This window comes from Tursiops truncatus, chromosome 1 (assembly GCF_011762595.2).
Source record: "Tursiops truncatus isolate mTurTru1 chromosome 1, mTurTru1.mat.Y, whole genome shotgun sequence".
Taxonomy (NCBI): Eukaryota; Metazoa; Chordata; class Mammalia; order Artiodactyla; family Delphinidae; genus Tursiops; species Tursiops truncatus.
In genome coordinates this window covers 5,785,015-5,807,154 of record NC_047034.1, presented here as the reverse complement: position 1 = coordinate 5,807,154, position 22,140 = coordinate 5,785,015, and the positions used below count along the sequence as shown (strand labels likewise).

The following is a 22,140-nucleotide window of genomic DNA, read 5'->3' as shown; positions in this document are numbered from 1 at the left end:
TAGCTGTATACCTAGGCTTACTACTGTATTTCTAAATCACATAACTGCACTTATATGTTTTATAATTTAAAATGCATTATCTTAAAGAAAAAATATACTTACTGCCCTCTAGAGGTATGAACCAGTAGTGTAATAAGTGTAGATGTTGCTGGGCATATACAGTTTAAAGCTAACATGGCGTATTTAAACTCTTCTTCACAAACAACATGATCTGTTTGAAATAAAATAGGTAAATTAGAATAATTTACCTTGGGATAGTAGTATTTTAAAATAATATGAAAAATAAAACAATGAATAAAATTACAAAACTTTCCATATAAACACACTTGTTTTAGAGAGGTTTTTACATGTGCAAATTTATCCCCAGGAGAAATGATTCATAAGAGAGAGTACTAGACTATGAGGTAAGTTATTGAGGTATGGAGGATCTGGCCCCAGACCTGTCTTTACTAAAATTGACAGCCTTTGGCAAAATGCTTATTTTTCCTGTGCCTCATCTGTACAAGGAGGTAACATGTAGGTAGGTTAGAGGTACAGTCTGGAAAATAAACCAAAGACTATATAAAGTCTCCTTTACTTCTGATAATTCTATGGTATGAAATACAATAGTACTGATTTATAGCATAATTGATTTATCAACTTCATAGTCAACATAAAGACTCAGAAAGTGATTATTAAAAAATGTGGCAGATAATATTTGCACAACATACAAGTAATAGATTTTTATAATCAAAACAACCATAATTGCCAATCAATAAAAATTAATCCTGAAATAAATATAAATTTAAATTATACTTTAACCTCAGGACCTAGGTCAAAAATTCAAAAGATGATAGAGTCCAGTCAGAAAAGATAATAAATGGCATAAAAAGAAATCCAATGACATAAAAACAATAAAGAGTGTTACAAAAGATGGCACGTAAGGGGGCGCAGTCATATTAAAGGGGGGTGATGCTACTCAGCCCAAGTATATTATTTTCATGCAAGAATGAGGGCCCGGATGCCATACACTTAATTTTCCACAGAAATCATATTTTAGAGAAGCAATTAAAGTTTGTTTGGGAAAAAAGCTGTTTGTTTTGGGGAAAAAAACTTCCCTTACAAGTAAACTATTATAGCTGGTATTGGAAATAAAGACTGTTTAAAGTTCTAATTAAATAAATATTCTTAGGCAGAAAATAGCAGTTTTAGCTAAATTAAGAAATAGAAGGTTGAATAGGTGAGTCGGATCTATAAAATGAATACATATACCATACAATTTATGAAGAAACAAGATTACTTGGGAAATTGTTCATCAAATGCTCCAGACAGATAAATAATAACATTACTCCAATTTGTATAACATGAGTTAGCATATGAAAGAGCCCATTATTTTTTTCTTTTTCCTTCATTTCTTTATTCATTTTTTTTCTTTCACCTTTTATGGAAGAAATTCTATGCTATGGTTACATATCAGGATTTACTCTTAAAAAAATCAAGAATCTGCTAACAATGTCTCTTTCTTTGTTTCTCTTTCCTCTTCTTTTGCTTGTCAAATATATTATAATGATAATTTTTAAGGAAAATCTCAAAAATACATAACCATGATACTTAATATATTGCAGGAAGGCAGGTAGATTCAAAATCCAATTTTGACTGTGGAAAAGTATACAAAAATATTTGCAAAATAACAGTGACTTAAACCACTATTTCGATATTTCTCAAAATAATTTTTGAGTGTGTATGACCTATCTATGAAAATAAAGTAACAAAACTGCTAAATGAAGAGTGTTATTACTTTAGAATCATATGATAGCCATACATATGGGGTCCATAAATCTTAAACCAAAAATTGAACATATGATTTAAGAAAAATGTTTACACGTATTATGACATGAGATAGACTACCAGAAAATTTAGAAGGTAAGTTTACCATATATGCAAAACCACATGCAATTATTAACTTTCCCTTGGTTTAATGTACAAACCGTATTTCTTCTAGTAGGGGACCATGAGAAAATGTGATAGCTCTGTGATAGCTGAAAAATATTCCATCTTATTTCCCTTCAGTGGTTAAAAAGTAAAAAATTGGGTCCCCTTCCTTTCCTTTTCCTCACTTAATGTGTTCATCTGTGTTTGGTTGGGAATGGTTGATGGAAGATCATGTTGCACTCGCTAATTTTTCAAAAACTATACTAATCTGTGGGAAGTGGAAAGAAGGGAAAGTTTTAGGTACTAATTTTTATTTCTGTATATGCTTTTTTCTACAAGTAAGTAAAGTTTTTACAGTGTCTATTAGCCTATCCAGCACTGTACATATTACTGGAGGCTACTTTACACATAAATACAAAGTAGGTTCTGCACTATTTTAGTAAATACTGAATTATTTAGAAAGACAACCACTGTATGAATTAAGAGAAAGTTTATTTTGTTTAGTATTGTATGTGAGTCATTAATACAAATTTAAGATATGATCATTAATAATAAGTAAGTGCCCACTACTGTCAGTGTCAGTAGTGGGCACGTACTAATGGGTGCAAGCAATTGTCTCTCTTGCGTTGTCCCTCTTTGGTTATTCATACCTGGGCATTTACATATTGAAATATACACTTCCTTACTATTATTTCCCTCTCTTTCTCCTTCATATTACAATTAGGACATTATATTAACTATTTAAAATGTATTCATATAGATGTTTACATTTACTCTGAATTTCACTCCAGGATAGTAAAGGAAGTGTTACAAAATATTTATCATAAAAAAGAGGTATTGGATCAGATACGTTGAAAACAATCGTCTTAGATTAATGAGTTAATTGTATATAATGTTGGGATTCCTTGTTAGATAATAAGAAAAATCAGTACTCTTTTTATAAAGAAAACATCTATGTAATCAATAAGGATGATTGTATAATCTCCAAAATATACAAACAGCTCAGGCAGCTCAATATCAAAAAAATAAACAACCCAATCAAAAAATGGGTGGAAGACCTAAATAGACATTTCTCCAAAGAAGACATACAGATGGCCAGCAAACACATGAAAAGATGTTCAACATCACTAATTATTAGAGAAATGCAAATCAAAACTACAATAAGGTATCACCTCACACCAGTCAGAATTGCCATCATCAAAAAATCTACAAAAAATAATTTCTGGAGAGGGTGTTGAGAAAAGGGAACCCTCATGAATTTTTGGTGGGAATGTAAATTGATACAGCCACTATGGAGATTCCTTAAAAAACTTAAAATAGAACTACCATATGACCCAGCAATCCCACTACTGGGCATATACCCAGAGAAAACCATAATTCAAAAAGACACATGCACCTCAATGTTCACTGCAGCACTGTTTACAATAAGCAGGACATGGAAGCAACCTAAGTGCCCATCAACAGATGAATGGATAAAGAAGATGTGGCACATATATACAATGGAATATTACTCAGCCATAAAAAGAAACGAAATTGAGTTACTTGTAGTGAGATGGATGGACCTAGAGTCTGTCATACAGAGTGAAGTAAGTCAGAAAGAGAAAAAAATACTGTAGGCCAACACATATATATGGAATCTAAAAAAAAAAAAAAAAAGGTTCTGAAGAACCTAGGGTCAGGACAGGAATAAAGACGCAGACATAGAGAATGGACTTGAGGACATGGGGAGGGGGAAGGGTAAGCTGGGATGAAGTGAGAGAGTGGCATGGACATATATACACTACCAAATGTAAAATAGATAGCTAGTGGGAAGCAGCCTCATAGCACAGGGAGGTCAGCTCAGTGCTTTGCGACCACCTAGAGGGGTGGGATAGGGAGAATGGGAGGGAGATGCAAGAGGAAGGAGATATGGGGATATATGTATATGTATAGCTGATTCACTTTGTTATAAAGCAGAAACTAACACACCATTGTAAAGCAATTATACTCCAATAAAGATGTTAAAAAATAAATAATTAAAATTAAAAAAAAAGAAAATGTGGTACATATATACAATGGAATATTACTCATCCATAAAAAGGAACAAAACTGGGTCATTTGTAGAGACATGGCTGGACCCAGAGGCTGTCATACAGAGGTAAGTAAGTCAGAAACAGAAAAATGAATATCGTATATTAATGCATATATGTGGAATCTGAAAAAATTGGTATAGACAATCTTGTTTACAAAGCAGACATAGAGACACAGACGTAGAGAACAAATGTATGGATACCAAGGGGGAAAGGGGGGAGTGGGATGAATTGTGAGATTGGGATTGACATATATACACTATTGATACTATGTATATAATAGATAACTAATGAGAACCTACTGTATAGCACAAGGAACTCTATTCAGTTCTCTGTGGTGACCTAAATGAGAAGGAAATCCAAAAAAGAGGGGATATATGTATACATACAGCTGATTCACTTTGCTGTACAGTATAAACTAACACAATATTGTAAAGCAACTATACCCCAATAAAAATTTAAAAAAAAATTAAGTTCAGTGCGGGGATTGCTACCAAATAATTCAGGTCAGGTCAGATTTTAACACCAACACAAATACTAAAATGTTTTCTTTTTTCAGAATTTTCTGGATTGGGGATTACAGCTAAGGGATGCTGGACCTTTATTCAAACTCTGATAATCTCTCACCGGGGGTAACAAAACAGCTTCTGAATTGCTCTTCCTGTTCTCCAATTCTTCAGCATCCCACCTATCACCCTTCTAAAACTGTGTTGGCCAATACAGTTGCCTCAGCCATAGAAAGGAATGAAATAATGCCATTTACAGCAACATGGATAGACCCAGAGATTACCATACTAATAAGAATGACACAAATGAACTTACATACAAAACTGAAGTAGACCCACAGACATAAAAAACAAACATGATAATCCAAGGGGAAAGCAGGGGGAGGGATAAATTAGGAGTTTAGGGATTAACCTATACACACTACTATATATAAAACAGATAACCAACAAGGACCCACTGTATAGCACAGGGAACTCTACTCAATATTTTCCAATAACCTATAAGAGAAAAGAATCTGAGAAAAAATAGATATATACGTATGAATAACTGAATCACTTTGCTGTACACCTGAAATGAACACATTGCAAATCAACTATACCTCGATAAAATAATTAATTAACTAATTAATTACATAAAATAAAAATGAAACTGTGCTGGCCAATACAGTTGCCTCTGCTACATGTGGCTATTTACATTTAAATAAACTAAAATTAAACAGAAATAAAAGTTCAATAACAATTAAGTTCTCAATAATACTTGTGACTACTGGCTAGGTATTAGACAAGGCAAATACAGAACATTTCCATTATCAACAATAACTAGAGAGTGCTGTTTGATCTGCCAAATGGATTAATGACCTTTCATAAATCCTAAAGCTTATAGACTATATTTCGAATTCCTTAAAATGTCATTCCTAGATTGTCAGAATTTGGGTAATCTTACTAACATATCACTCTTTTCATGCCTCTTCCCAGCCATATTGCTACTAAAATTGTTCATCTATAATAACAGGAAAAAAGGTAGAATATATGGGCATTCTACCTTCAGATTGGTGGGTAGATGTGTAGACAGACGTTTACGAAAATTTTGTTCTTCTTCCAATTGTTCTACTTTCTTAGTAAAATAGGTGGAAATGATGATTGGGGAAGAGGTTGGAGGTGAGAGAGAAAATATGGTATCACTGTTTAAGAGCGTGGGAGAAGAAACAGAATTGAGGGACAGAATGATCGTTTGGCAGCTTCTAGACCCCGAAAAATTAGTGATCATGAATTTAATGGAGGAATAGCCTGCAGGTCGTCTTTTGTTTGGTTTCCTCTGGCCACAGTCAAATGCATGGAAGTAAACACCTAGAAGACAGAGAGTTGTTCACTAGAGTTGGTTTCTGACAAACAAGTCTAACTAATGGAAGGTCAACGAACTAGGATGAATTGAAATTATGGGTTCTAAAGGTGTGCTATGGGGTACAAACAGGTTAAGAAGGGAAGACAGGACCAACAGGTGAAAACTTGGTCGAATCAACAAATTGCAAGTCCCAGTGTAGTCAAAAGATTGTTGGAGTTCTGTATTAGAGGACATGAACTAGAAAGATAGGGGGTGGTGGTCACAGAGGAGGGGGCTAGGAATAGCCATGATAGAAGGCTCACATTTACATGATCTAGGGAATATGTCTCTGGAAGTGGGTGCAGAGATAAGACGTGGGCAAAAACACTGAAAGAAGGGAAATCACCGAAACACAAGCCTAGGGCACTGAAAGAAGCATTTTCCTGGCTATCCATACCATTAACTATTATGACCAAGCAGTGTGGAAAAGAGGGACAGTGAGTTAGGAGATTGGGCAGTTTTTCAGCTCATTTTTTTTCATCAGCTACTTACATTTCCTTTTGGGGACATTTCAAGCCACAAACTGCCAATTTTTATCAAGTGATTTTCTAATTAAAAACTGGCCATCATCAAAAAATCTACAAACAATAAATGCTGGAGAGAGTGTGGAGAAAAGGGAACCTTCCTACACTACTGATGGGAATTTAAATTGGTGCAGCCACTGTGAAGAATAGTATGGAGATTCCTTAAAAAACTAAAAATAGAGCTACCATATGATTGATCCAGCAAACCCACTCCTGGGCATATATCCGGAGCAAACCGTAATTCAAAAAGATACATGCAACCCAATGTTCATTGCAGCACTATTTACAATAGCCAGGTCATGGAAGCAACTTAAATGTCCATTGATGGAGGAATGGATAAAGAAGATGTGGCACATATATACAATGGAATATTACTCAGCCATAAAAAAGAACAAAAATGGGTCATTTGTAGAGACATGGATGGACCTAGAGACTGTCATACTGAGTGAAGTAAGTCAGACACAGAAAGACAAATATCATATATCACTTGTATGTGGAATCTAAAAAAAAAAGGGTACAAGTGAACTTATTTACAAAACAGAAGTAGAGGCACAGATGCAGAAAACAAACTTATAGTTACCACAGGATAAGGAGGGGGGGATAAACTGGGAGATTGGGATTGACATATACACACTACTATATATAAAATAGATAACTAATAAGAACCTGCTGTATAGCACAGGGAACTCTACTCAATACTCTGTAGTGACCTATATGGGAAAAGAATCTAAAAAAAAAAAAAAACAAGAGTGGATATATGTATAACTGATTCACTTTGCTGTACACCTGAAACTAACAACCCTGTAAATCAACTACACTCCAATAAAATTTTTTTAAAAAGAAGATTAAGTTATATAAAATTTAAGTACTATAGAGATGCATAATGTAGAATTATATCTGTGACAGAAATTGCTATCTTTCCCTATTACCCATTTTCCCTTCTGAATGCAGAAACTACCTGTCGATGGAGACACGTATGGGAGAGGTATCAGAAAGGGCAAGAATACTAACGTGGGTGACAGCACCTTGCTGATTTTAGTAAGGTGACAGATGATCTGGGGCAAAAATCGATCACTCTGCAAGCGGAGAGAACAGGGAAAATTGCTTGAAGCCAGAAACCTAGGAGTCCAGGAATCCGGACAGTTGCAGAACCAAAACAGTGAACTGTACCCTAAATCATGGGAGATGACACTGTCTTTCAGAATCTTTATCAGTGACCTCCTTTTAAGACTTTTCATCTAGATCAATAAAGCTGGACCTAATGTGGGGATCAGATAAAGGTGCTGTGCTGCCTTCCCACCCAATAAACCTATTGTTTCAGATGGTGCCGAGGTAGTTGCCATGACAACCAAGAGGGTGATACAGACACGGCAACAAAAGCCAGTAAATATGGCAAGTGCAAGAAAGTTCTTAGAAAAGAATTTTGAGCACAATTATTGACACATAGAAAGGACTGGAGGAAATCTGTTCTAATTTCAATGTTCTCTGTAGCCACAGAAGATAGTGACCAAGGATCTATGCTTATGAATAGACAAAGGAGTTATTTTCTAAGAGCAGGATGGGTGTCTAATCAAAAAAATTACTGCAAGGTCTCTGCAATTCATGTCCCACAGGATTTCACCATTCCTATGGAACAATGTCTGCTGTGTGTCTCCCTTTCTTTTTCCAAAACCCACTATTTTATCACAGCTATCTTGCTCTGCTATTATATATGCATATGGGGTGGGGGAGAGGTAACTAACTCACTTATTGGTGTGTTCATTGCCAGACTATCAGGATCCACAGCTAGCAATGACTTTGTATTATCGAGATATCCTGCACTTTGAGTTGGATTCAGCAATTGAGGCAACTTTGGGGTATTTTTCGTAATAATGAATGAGTATCTTAATGTATAAGGGAAAAACACTGTACATGGATACTTGGGTGGACAAAAAGATTTGAACTGTGGCTGAAACTACTCTCACCCCATATTCATTCTCTCCTTCTTCCTTTTAGTAAGAGGCTTCATTTTCCCTCACCCATCCCCAAGGTTTAGCTGGGTGCGTGCCTGTCCAGGGAGAAATGACATGTCTCAACTCCTCTTTTAGTTAAATATGGTTACTAGACTAGGTTTTGTAAACTTCTGGATTAATATTTTGTAGACACATCCACTTCCCCTACACACTGTCCCTCTTTGCTGGTGAGACCACATAAGTGGCAAAAGTCCAGTTTTGATTATGCAGACAGAGATGACTCCTTAGCAATGATCAAATCTGTCCATGTTTTCTTTCTAATTTCCTTCCCTTGTTGAAGAAAGCATTTCCTCTTTCAAAATCTTGTATTTTCTTCTCGTCCCTGTAAAGTTGCTGTTTTGACTCAGCTCTTTCTCTTGGGTTGCTTGCCATCAGAGCATAAGCACACGAGAGCAAATGGTGTCGCCCCCAAGTGTGCCAGGTCACCGGCAAGGTCCTGATCCCTCAGAGCCTAACTTGCCTTATCTTTAAAACTGTAAAGCATAATAATATTTACCTCATAGGGTTTTCTGCGGAGAAAAGTAGATAATGAATATAAAATGCTCATCAGAATTCTAAACAGGTACTATTTATCACCACAATCCTACATTATTAAAAATAAAAAGATAGATTTCAATAAACCATCTTGAAAGAACGTCAATAATAGTTTTAAAATTTAAGTAGCAAAACGATACAATATAACTCCATTGATAAAAAAGCTGACTTCTGCATATATGTTCATGTGTGCATACGTATGTCTGAATAAGCATGAAAAATTGTAAGAATGGGAATCAAAATGTTAATAGTAACTCTCTTAAGGAATGGGAAACAGTTTTCAAGGGCTACGACTTTTAAAATAGCAGGATTATGTGAGATTTGTGGTTTCTGTTTTATGGCTATTTTTATTATTTTTGATTTAAAAGCTCTTCAGATAAGCAATTGCAATTAAAGCTACAAATTTATAGATAGATACGATCAAATCTATTTTCAAGGCCCTTTTGCTTTATGGAAAATCAATTTGTTAATTACATTTTAACAAGTCAGAATATTTTTTTAAAAGTCTGCCTCACAGTATTTTTTGAGCTTGTCTATGATTTAAAGTACTGGAAGCTTCTTCCATGCAGTTGCTAGGTAACAGCTCTTCAGAAAGCAGTAAGCAACAGTGGACAGTGCATGAAACCAATCTAGTCCTGGATTTTGATTTACAGAAATCAAATATCCTTTGGAGAAAGAGCTTTTAAAGAGAAACACGAAACAGGGTAAATTTTAAAAATTGAATGTTATTTGTTTTTATTTTATAGGGAAAGAGTTTATTACATAGACCGACTGAACAAATTGCATTATAAACCTCTCACATAGCCTTCGCTTATTAGACTCTGTTTATAAGCATGAGTGGGTTGATTGCCATGAAAATTGCTTCTTTTTCTTCGAGGAGAGTAATCTCTAACAATCGAGTTTTATTTTGATCCTGTTGCTTTAATCAATAAAATACCAGTCGGAGTGTGTGTGTTTGTGTGTGTACATGAGCAGACATCATACTTCTGCCAATTCTAGGACTGTGAACCATTCAATGGCTAAGAATAGGTTTAAGTAAAGCTTTAAAAGTCATTTAGTTTCACAAGATCTAAATACAAGATGCTTATTAAATATACAGAATTCAACCCAGTTTGACGCTGGCAACGTTCTATAAACAGACGTATTTCACTTCAGTAATATTGAGTATAAAACACATTTTTGTGTGTTTCTAATTGCTTGAATCCTTATGTTAATGCTGTAATTTTTTTAATGTATCATACTAATTAAGTGCTCAAAGGGGAATCATTTCCTGTATCCTAGAGCAAAACAGTTTAAATTTTAATAACCTCCTTTATTTTAAAACATGTCACAGAAACAGCAGTCTTAATATTTTTTGAAAAATTGCTGACCTCAAAACTCCATTTATTTAGGTACTAACCGAAAGTATTCATTTCTCACTAGCTCATGATAGTAATTGATGTCATGAGAGTTAAGGATATAGTTATTGAATTGCCTTAACATATTATAATAATACTAATCCCAAATAGGATTTCAAGTTTTATGCTAAATGGTACATATATATGTATGTATGCATGTGTGTTATTAAACCTCACAAAAGTTTTATGATATATATTGTGTTAAACAGTTTTCAGATAAGCAATTAGATGTTCAGAGAGGTCAAGTTACTTGCCTAAATCCATTATTAACTTAAATTCACACAGCCTATAAAGAACTCTACAAAAGCTATACAAGTCTAAAATTGATTAAGGAAGCACATTACAATAAGTGAATCTTCTAGTGGTTTTTCTCTCCCCTGAACTTACTTTAAAGCTTACTACTTGCTACCAGACGGACAAGTGGTTCAAACAACCTCTTAATTGAACTGAAAAAATACAAACACCACGTTTCCCAAAACCCCATCACTTAATGAGGGAGTTTGGAAGGAATGTGGCCAAATCTGACCTTGAAATCAATTCCATTGCTTTTCAATCACACACACCCCAAAATCATAGCTGGACTAAAATGATTTGAGTCACTGATTCAAAGGGATTTTGAAAGATCTCTAGAAAATTTATTAGTAGCAAATATACTGCGATAAATTTTATAAAGGACATAAATGCAAGTGCTCTAAGAAGATACAAAAGGATACCTTTCCTGCTCTGCAGGAATCAGAAATAGTATCCCCAAAGAAGTGATGTTTAAACTAAGATTTTTAAGGATAATTAACAGTAGTTAGTTGAAAGGTGAAGAAAGCATGCAGAGGTGATTTTCTTAAAAGTAAATCAGAGAGGCAGGAGGATATTTAAATTTTTATGGAGATAAATTAACAAAGAAAGAGGTTTGAAGATTAAGGAGAGAAAACTATCACAAGGTTGCTGACAAGGTACAACGTGATGGGGTCCAGCCTGGAGATAAGGAAATCCTATTGTAACAGGAGAAAAGCAGGAAATGGTAAGTGAAAAGGAAGTAACACTAGGAAAATTCGGTAGCAAAAATCTGAGGAAATTTTCACTCATTGGCTTCCCCTACCTAAGAATTAAGAGGTGAACTAAAGATTGAAATGGTAACTGCAAGAGTAAGAGTGTGTTTTGATAAGGAAAAAAAAATCCACACTGTTAAGGGCCTGTGAGCTGCCAGAACATGAGTTCACAGTGATACAAGTCTGATCCACGGTGTGATTTTTTTTTTTCCTAGCAAGGCTCAGTCAAGGAGCAGGAAAAAAGAATCCATCTGATAAGAATTTTGTTTGTTTGTATGTTTGTTATTGTCAATCAGGAGGCATAAAAAGTTAAAACAAAGGAAAGCAGTATATACAGATATGAGGTTGGCTGAATGACAGACCACAGAGTTCAGGTGGTTTAAAGAGGACAGGACAGAAAAAAGGAAGGTGAGGCACAGAAGACTCTAGACCGATAAGGCATCAGAGCTATGCTTCTCAGCTGTTCGTGATGAAGGACAGATGTTTCTTTTCTTTTTAATTTCCAATGCATTGCAGACACATATGCAGTTCTAACGTGCATGCCTGTATAGAACTCAAGCCATATGTGACTCACCTATGAATATGATATGATCCAAACCAGTCTACTCGCTTATCAAAGAGACAACACACTGTGGTGCACTAGGGTGTCACAGCAATGGCAGATTGCTATCAAAGTTTCTAAATGCTCACTGTCAATTTGGTATTTATTTTATAGCCTAGTAAAAGTCTGTAGACTGAAACTGGTTTTTGGCCCACACTTTGAGTAGCACTGCGTTAAAAGCTAATTGATTTACAATGTTGGGCCAATCTCTGCTGTACAGCAAAGTGAAAAAATAAAATAAAATAAATTAAATAGGTCTCACATCAAAAAAAATAAAAAAAGCTAATTGAAAAGCATTGCATCAATGAAGTGGAGGGGAAGGCTTTAGATAGCACTAGATGGTTGAATTAGCAAAACGGAAGATTGAGTTTGGGTATTGTGAGGTCTGAATAGTGTAAATAGGCCTGAAATCACTTGGGAGGACGTCAGGGGACAGGTATACACTCCACTACATATCTTTTTCACTCTAAATCTCTGGAAATCATTGTCAATTAAACTGGAAAACAGACTTTCTGAACCACACATTCTATGAAGACTAAAATATAATCCCAGCATTTGTAGAAATACATTATAAAGTAGGAAAATGTTGCAAAGGTGCTCCTGTACTTGACTGAAAGAATCATTACATTTGGAGCCACAAGGCATAAGTTCGAATTCCACGTCTTTAAGCACGTTAAGGCTTTGAGCAACTATGCCTAGTATCATATTAGACAAGTTGGTATAGTTATTTATCTCTGTCTTACACAAATGTAAACTTCAGATTGAAATAACACAGAAGAGCATACAGCAAACTACAGCAAACTCCCATGATAAGTAAAGTTTTTTCTTTCATAAAAATAGACAATAAGTGGAAATATGCACCTCTGTGAGTACACACCTTTTCCTTACCAAAGACAGAAGATGCTACGATCTGCCTGATCTACCCACGCAAACGACAACCTATAGCCATATTTATAGTTGTCAGGTATAACCTGAGACAGCTGTTTTCAGCCATGTCATTACTCTGGACAAAACTGCAAAGGAAACTCTCACCTCATCTCTTCTATTGGGTATTTAGGATACACTCATTGGCCACTGCCAATGAGTGTATCCTAAATACTGTTTTTCAGCAGTCTCCCATAATAATCAAATCTTTTCCTTTCCCTCCAAAATGTCCATGCTTACAGAAATAAACAGGTAGATAGACGCTACTATCAATTAGATATTCATCTAACAATCTTAATAAAGAGACGTACAAAAGATGATTGAAATTTCAATTTTACCAGGAGGCATATTCAATTTAAAAGGAGTTTCTTAATGCAAAGTGAGGTTGACTTAATGGGATAATTGAGGCATGTGTCTTGTCTTGCTGAGTCCTTGCCTACTATGGACTATTCTTCCACCAACCAGCCCCTACAATTTTTCAACATGATGTTCACATCAACAGGTTCCAAAAAAATGAAGTAAGTTAGGCATTTCAGTCCTTCACGATCCACACATTCTTTTTGATCTTAGGAGATAATTCTAGTGGTTGCTAAAAACTCTGTCTTAAGAAAAGTAACTATTGGAAAAATAAACTGATTTGAACTATTACATGATGGATCCTTGGATAATCCAGAGGCAAAAATCATAAAGAAAACATTGATGATTGTGCAAGAAGGAGACAAAAATTCTGTTAGTTAAAAACACCATGAACACAACCGAAAGACAATTGGCAAACTGAAAAAAAAAAATGCAACTTTCAAAAAGTCAAAATGTTAGTAATTTTAGAATACAAAAAATCTCTACAATTCACTAAGAGAAAAATAGTCACCTCTGCAGAAAATAACGGTAAAGCGATGTTTTATACACAAATGCACACACAAATTAAATGTACAATAGATACATGGAAATGTGCAACTGTTAGTAATCAAAACTTTAAAATTAAAACAAACTATTAGTGGCAACACCACATGTCTCTTAACAGCACACATTCTGGAGACAGAAAACGTGCATTTAAGGTCCAGCTGTACCACTAAGTTATGGTACCATCAGCATTTTACTTAACATCTTCCTGTCTCAGTTTTCTCATCTGTAAAAGGGGAATAATACTGGAATCTACCTGTGGCAGCTAGCCTTCCAGACAGCCTCTATGACAGGCTTTAGATCCTGTGTCATTCCCACCTACACAGAATAGGACTGATCTTGTGACCAGTAAGATATTGTGGAAATGACAGAGTGTGATGGCCAAGGCAAGGACATTCTGGCTTCTGCCTTAAGGAAAAGTCTAAGAGGTAAGGAACTGAGGCCTCCTGCCAACAGCCAGCACTAACTTGCCAACCATTGTCAGTGAAAAGGGGACCACCCTGGATGCAGATCTTCCAGCCCAAGTCAAGCCTTCAGATAACGTAGCCCCAACTGACATCTTTACTGCAACATCACACATAACCTGATTATTACTCCTCCCAAATTCCTGACCCACAGAAACTGTGAGACAATGAGTGTTTACTGGTTATACTGTGAAGATGTGAAGTCATTAACTCAGTATCAGCAATAGATAACTAATCTACTATCTTAACAAGGTTGTGATGAAAATTCATTGAGCTACAATACTCTGTAATGACCTATATGGGAAAAGAATCTAAAAAAGAATGGATATATGTATGTGTAGAACTGATTCCCTTTGCTGTACAGCAGAAACTAACACAACATTGTAAATCCACTATACTCCAATAAAAAGTTAATTAAAAAAAGAAAATTCATTGAGTTAATCTATAAAAAGTAGTCATTGCATATAGTAAGCATTAAATAAATGTCAACTGCCACAATAATAATAATATAGTTCTTATATTATTTTTCATTCAGCCAAGGGGCAAAAGTTAAAAGGAATATTGCTCACTCCTGCAATGATAAGTTATTCATTTCTGGAGAGCAAATTGGCCTTGTGTATTAAAAACCATAAAAGTACACATACCATTTAACCTAGGAATTAAACTAGATAATCATCTTAAGGCTATGATAACACAAGTTCACAAAAACCTCTTTTATGATAATCGAGCTTTTATTTTACTTTTTTTAGTTCCAGACAAAACTGAATCTTAAGAAGCTGAAAACCTAATAATGAATAACAAATCGAAAAACAAACTGATTTTGTCAAAATTACTAATTTACAATTTCAACATATTACAGATTTCTTTTTCTTATTTTTAAACATGTAAACTTCCAAAATTTTTTGGAAATAACTTATCTCAGCTAATTACATTCACCTTGGTGGTTTTAAAAATAGCTACCCCTTTTTAAATTGACTTATTTTTCATTCCTTATTGGAAGGTGAATTTAACATTCTCAAGGAGGAACTAGGTATTGGCTAATTCATCAGATTTAGTCCTTATGATTTACTACACAGAATAGCTTGATGGTTTAAATGAGAACTGGGCACCAATGAAAGTTGTCATTATATCAATATATTAAATGAGAGTTGGTTGTGGGTTATATAACAATATGCTAATTGCACAGATCTGTAAGTTCACATACATTATCTTTTACCCACATAATAGTGATACTTCAGGTCTATACAAACATATTATAGCCTATACAAACATAACCCCTTGTTGTAATTAAGTTAACATCTTCCCTGCTTAGATATAACTATTTGCAAATTTTTTCATGGCATTAATTACACTTGATAATTTGGATCTCGTGGGAAAAATGTGAAAATGTAAACTCCATAAATAAATTAAAAACAACCATCTTCAACAAACTTACCTTCTAGCTAGTATTACATTTCCATATAAAATACAATTTAATGTACATAAATAGTATTAATAAAATTGTTACCCTACTTTAAGGAATTTCCTATCTTGCTTATTTCATCTGTACTACTCTTCATTTTAATATAATTTCTAACAATGGCTTATAGGTGCATAATTTATATACACACCACATCTTGTATATCTTATGTATGTGTTCTCATATGAGACACTTTACTTCTTTCTACGTCTATTCTTACAATAAAAACTGTAATGGATGTCTTTTTATTTAAATGTTGTGTGCAGGTCATATTATTTCCTCATGAAAGCTTCACGTAATTGTATAAACCGATACTAGCTGATGTATCCATCCTTTTTGGATTTCTGCACGTGCATCCTTTTACTACTTTATACAGTACTCTCATACCAAGCATTTCCCAATACTTCCAGAGTAGCATTCTACGGACACATATTTTAATGACACTGCTAGAAAAAACGAATGATGCAGAAAAAGTTACGGGGTCTGTACCTAGATTTCTGGTGTTCTTTTCCTGTGTCACTCCTTCTCCTGTAGAATTCCTTGTTACCACATCATGGTGGAAGATTACTTACTTATTTGAAAGCTTTTTGTGAGATAATAGAAAGGATATATATTGATTTCTATCCCCAGTTTTCCTGACACAGAACTCCTGAAACCATTGTAATATCCTGGTTGATAAGAGCACTCAGAACATCTCTTGTTATTATATTTGGTTTCAACCCAGTCGCTGACACAGAGCTCTTAAAACTGTTGTAAATTCCTAAGTGATAAGAGTACTCGGAGCATGTTTTGTCCTAATGAGGTGGCTCTGGGTGGGCTTCTGGATGGCTCCAGGATGGGACTGGTCACCAGAAAGACCAAGTTGTGATTAGAAGCTTGGAATTTTCAGTTCCAACCCCATCTTCCAGAGAGGGTAGAGGGGCTGGAAGTGGAGTTAATAAATGGTCATGCTTATGTGAGGAAATCTCCATAAAATACCAGTAGTCAGGGGTCTGGAGGGCTTCCAGGTTGGTGAACACATCTACCCTGGGAGGCTGATGCACCCCAAATCCACAGGGACAGAGGCTCCTGTGCTCAGGACCCTCCCAGGCCTTGCTCTATTTACCTCATCATCTGGGGGAGTTTTGCAGGCCTGGTCCCTTAACCTGTGGGATCTGATGCTATCTTTGAATAGACAGTGTCAGAATTGAGTTGAATTGTAGGACACCCAGCTGGTGTTGCACAGAATTGCTTGGTGTGGGGAAAAAAAAAAAAAAAACCACACATTTGGTGACCAGAAGTGTCAGAAGCGAAGTGCTTGGTGTGAGAAGTAAAGGTCACAGCAGAGAAACAGGAGGAAAGACCTGGGGTTTCCCCGACACAGGTGGAAAACTGTACTTTTTTTTTTTTTCCTTTTCACTATTTCATACATTTTTGCATATTTTCCTTTTCACTATTTCATACATTTTTGCATTCTCCTGAGTTACAGTATTACTTTTCAACATTCTTAACAGATCATTTAAGTTTTTAAATCATATGAGTTAAATGAACATCTAAGCAACTACAAATAGATTCGTTAACTGTTATAGTATAATTCATATTAAATATGAGAATACACAAACAAGAGATGGAAAGTTGCAAAGATAAAATTATTTCTCACTCTTCTGTGGCCCTCACAGTCAACTTATTATGAAGTCTAGAGAACATCTGAAATGATTCGTGAATCCGTTCTCACCCTGAACGACCATTAGCTTCAATCTCTCAGTATCGCTCACCTGAACAAATATAATAACTTCCTAAATAATCACCCCATGAGGTCCTTTTTGTCCTCTTCCCTGCGCTCCATATTTCCCCTGGAGTCACTCTGTTAACTAGTTAAAAATTTACACCTTTACCTAAAACCTTCATTAGCCTCTCATTGCTTCTCCAACAACATTCCAATTCTTTAGTAAAGCCTAATTCACAATCGCACACACACACACAACACCCACACATGCGTATGTTTACAATATGTCCTTACGCAGTATGATTTGAGGCAATGTTAGATTAAATAAACATCCCATTATAATATTTGCTCTCTCCACTTGTTGGCTGTCCTAGTATTAGGATCTCATTCTTTTGGGGTTAAAAATTGTGTTTTAAGAGACTCTTTTCAATACAGAAGTAACTATTCCAGGAACAGGGATATTATATCAAATCATGAAAACTTTACTAAATTAGAACATAATTGGGATCATGAGTTTTGATATAAAGGAGGGTGGCAAGGGTTGAGGAGGAGAATTCTAAGGTTACAAATGAAGTTCTCTGTAGAAAGAAAAAGCTCAGTTGAAATGCTATTCTTGGGATGAACGTAAAGGTGCACTCCCTGGTTATTAAAGGGTTAGAGGTAAAGAAAATTAGAAAATCTGCCATTGGAATAGATAGCTACTCCATCTTCATCTTCATTATACCACTAGTGCCTAGAACAATTTATTGCTCACAGTAGGACTCAATAAAAATGTCTTGAATGAGTAAGCAAGAATAAAAGAGGATATACCGGTTTTCTTTATGAAACATTCATATCAAGAAACTACTTTACAGACTGAAAATCATAGGCCTGGGTTGTGATAGAATATGTCTGGCACTTTCCTAAGACAGAAGAAGAAACACGCTTCTCTGGTTTCCAGAATCATGAAAATGAATCTTTGAGAAATATACAACCATAAGAAAATTAATGGAGAAAAACATAAAGATGCTTTGAGTTAATTAAATTATAAGCGGTCCTCAAGAAAATGGCTTTAAAAACCTAATGGTCAGCAGCAATTAATCAAGTGTCAAAGAGAAAAGGCAGGAAATATGGTTTGGCCCATATTTTAAACTTGTAAAAGTCACAGAAAGGAAAAACAAATACAAGATTGATATTTTATTAGGAGGAGCAAAATACAGGAATGCATTTAACTTAAAAATAATCCACAGCAATGTTAATTTTTAAATTTTTGATTAAATGGGCCATGGCTATATAAGAAGTTAACATTCCAGGAAGGGTGTTATGTGAAAGGCTACATAGAAGCACTCTGTTCTATATATACCATTCTTCTGTTGATCTAAAATTACTTCTACAAAAAAACTTAAAAAGCAAATGCAATTAAAAATAAAATGTTGATTTTCATCTCTTAGGGGTGAAAATGTTATCTTGGCTATGTAGCAGAATGTCATTCTTAGGAAAAACATGCTTATGTAAAAATGTGTGTGTTTGTGTGTGTGTGTGTCTGTGTGTGTGTAATACACAGAAGATGAAACAAATGTGGAAATGTTCACTGTTGAATGTAAATGGGGGTAATACACATTTTCATTGTATAATTTTAAAACTGTATGTTTGATTTTTTTGCAAAGTGAAAAATAGTGGGAAAAAAAAGTAAAAACTCCAAATTGTGCTGGGTCTAAAGATGGCCTTATGTTAAGTGGTTTCTGATAATCTTCACAATAAGACAAAAATCAAAAAGGAAATATTTCCATCTAAAAATGGAGAATTTTCAAAGTTTTGGTAATTTATCTTTGAAAATATAAGAATTCAAAGCATTATGTTTTTAAGTAGGTTGAAAGAATGAAGTTTAACATGGTGTCTATGTGGGTGTATATGGGAAATGAAGAAATTATTCAGCATGAAGAACTCACACATCACCATTTGGTAAAAGCCAAACCTTGTGCATACATATGTTATCTAGAAACAGCTAAGATAATTTCCAATATTTATATTGCTTAGAAATATTTTTCCACTCTCTTTTTGGGGAGGAAAAATTGAGGCATTGGAGTGTCTGGTGCGCCAGTAAAAACCGATGGCTAAACTTTTAGTCAAATCATTTCTCCAATATGTGCGTATGTGTGTGTGTGTGTGTGTGATTTTAAACAATATTGTTTTTATAACGGTAGCCATCCATGACTATATACTATAAGAAAAACATATGTTTATAGAGTATTGTCAATGATATTGTTAGAAAGTATTTCCTTTTGCCCATTTTAACTTTTTTTGCAATTAAGATCTTTTTTTGTTTCTTTTTTTAAGTTGCCAGAACTCACTCCTATAGTTCTAGTATCATGAATCATTCTTCTCGGCACACTTTAGTGGTGAAGGAGAAAGAATTTTATTCATTCAGCACTTTACTATTGTGGTCTGATTCTTCCATTCATTCATGAACTTTAATTCAAATCTGTTACTTAGGAAATATCATCATCGAAGCATGGGAAATAAAATTCATAGAAAATTCACAAATCACTTACAAATTGATTTTATGTTCCTCACTCCTACAAATTTATTTACAGACATATGTTTACATTCTTTACTCCTACTTGTGGGTGAAAATTTATCAATTTGATTTTTATGCCTTCCTATATTTGTTAAAATGAAGTGGGAAATTTCCAGAGAACGCAGTAGTTGAAAGAAAATTAGTCGATAAAGAAAAGGGAATTGAATAGTCACAGATGACCTAACACTTTATTTGGCAGGGGGAGTATAGAGTGGGAACCTAAATTTAGCAATTAATTTACTCAGATAATAGGGGTTCACCCTCTCACAGATTTTCTGAGTAATTTCATCTGATTAGGAGACAAACAGCAAAGATTTTCCATTCAAGTGACAAACTGGAGAGTACAGTTCATTCTTTAAATTCATTCAAGGCCTTGCAGTAAAGGAGTTCTTTTCCTAGTCAGGTACATATTTTTCTTGTCCATTTGTTTTGTTTTGTTTTGTGTATTTTTTTTAAAGAATTTCGGAATGTACAGTGAAGAAAAAGATATGGGTTTGGTTTTATTCTGATTAAAACGTGGGCTACAGAAACACATCTAAAAACTGAACTACTATAATGTTTTGCCTTTTTCATCACAGTTTTGTCACTAAGGAGAGACAATTTATGAACAGTTCAGCAATGTGGAGGCGAATCTTTTTTCCAGGTAATTTCAGGTCAAATATTTGACCTGGAGAGGCTTTACTGGAATTGCTAGTCCCACAAGAGGCTGACAAAGAGTACAAGATGTTATAAAACCACATTTTTCTATTAGTCATAGCTAGGGAACACTGCCATTACCTCTTCCTATGTTCAGTACCAATTCCCACTTCTAAAAAAGAAGTGCATTGACAAAATTATTTCTCACAGGAAAAAAGATTTAACATAACCAAAGCTATATTACCATTCAATTTTTCATCTACAGAGGTTGACAAAAAATAATCCACTAGAGTCATTTAAAAATAATGATGTTGGGACTTCCCTGATGAAGCAGTGGTTAAGAATCCACCTGCCAATGCAGGGGACACGGGTTCGAGCCCTTGTCCGGGAAGGTCCCACATGCTGTGGGGCAACTAAGCCCATGCGCCACAACTGCTGAGACCACGCGCCTAGAGCCCGTGCTCCGCAAGAAGAGAAGCCACCGCAATGAGAGGCCCACGCAGCACAACAAAGAGTAGCCCCCGCTCGCCGCAACTACAGAAAGCCCACGCGCAGCAACGAAGACCCAACACAGCCAAAAATAAATTTAAAAAAACATATAAAAAAATAAAAACAAAGCTGTGAAAGAATGCTGGCATCCATATACTGAAAGGAGGAAACAGTGAGTTTAGGCTGACATCGATGGTATGAAGATGTAACTGTCTCCTACAATACACAAATGACATTCATTATTGAAAATATGATGGGAATATGAGAGCAGCAATAAGTTTATAGATACAATTTGTAAATACTCAGGAGAAAAAGGAAAGGGAGTGTTTTGAAACAGCCTAAGTAAAACCTGATTATGGCATGGACAAGGGTTGTGTCTGTGGATAAGCCTGAGATATTCAGGGAGTGGAACCATATACCACTTGATGGACTGGATACAAACAATGGAATAATGAAAGACTCATGGGTTTTGGGCTTGAGTTCTAAGTATTAATAGATGCTGCTGGGAAGAATGGGGGTGAAACAGATTTTAGGTCAGGGAAAATCAGTAACTATCTCTAGATATCTTAATTTTGAGACAGCTATTAGAAACCTAACAGGAGACACTGACTATTTATTTAGAGGAACAAGACAGGAGTTCATAGTGGATATTTGAGGGAGAGACTCAATTTTGGAAATCAAATAAATGGATGAGCTCCCATAAGGAAAAGGTATTCTAGGAAAAAAAGAAAATTCTTTTGAATTTTCTTCGTAGAATATCTTATGATATGTGGATAATGGCAATTTTATTTCTCTTTTTCCAATACTTATTCCTTTTATTTATTTTTGTAGTCTTAACGCATGCCTTAGGATTTCCAGGACAATGCTGAGTAAAAGTGGTTTTAGTAGGCATCCTTGTTTGTACATAATCTTAAAGACAGACTCTCAATATGTGACCACTAAATATTTGTTTTCCTCTAGGTTATTCTGTAGATAACCTGCCTTAGGTTAAGAAGTTCCTTACTTGTAGCTTCCTAGCATTTTATATT

At 34.9% G+C, this 22,140-nt stretch overlaps 1 protein-coding gene across 4 annotated transcripts in view; it reads right to left on the bottom strand.

Moving 5' to 3' along the window:
- Nucleotides 1-22,140, bottom strand: part of KCNT2 (potassium sodium-activated channel subfamily T member 2) — a 372,171-nt gene that overhangs the window by 127,845 nt on the left and 222,186 nt on the right. For all 4 annotated transcript variants that reach the window (XM_073800193.1, XM_073800198.1, XM_073800201.1 and 1 more), the window contains one exon: nucleotides 103-211. In XM_073800193.1, the coding sequence (XP_073656294.1) occupies nucleotides 103-211 (109 nt within the window). The remainder of the gene's footprint in view (nucleotides 1-102; nucleotides 212-22,140) is intronic.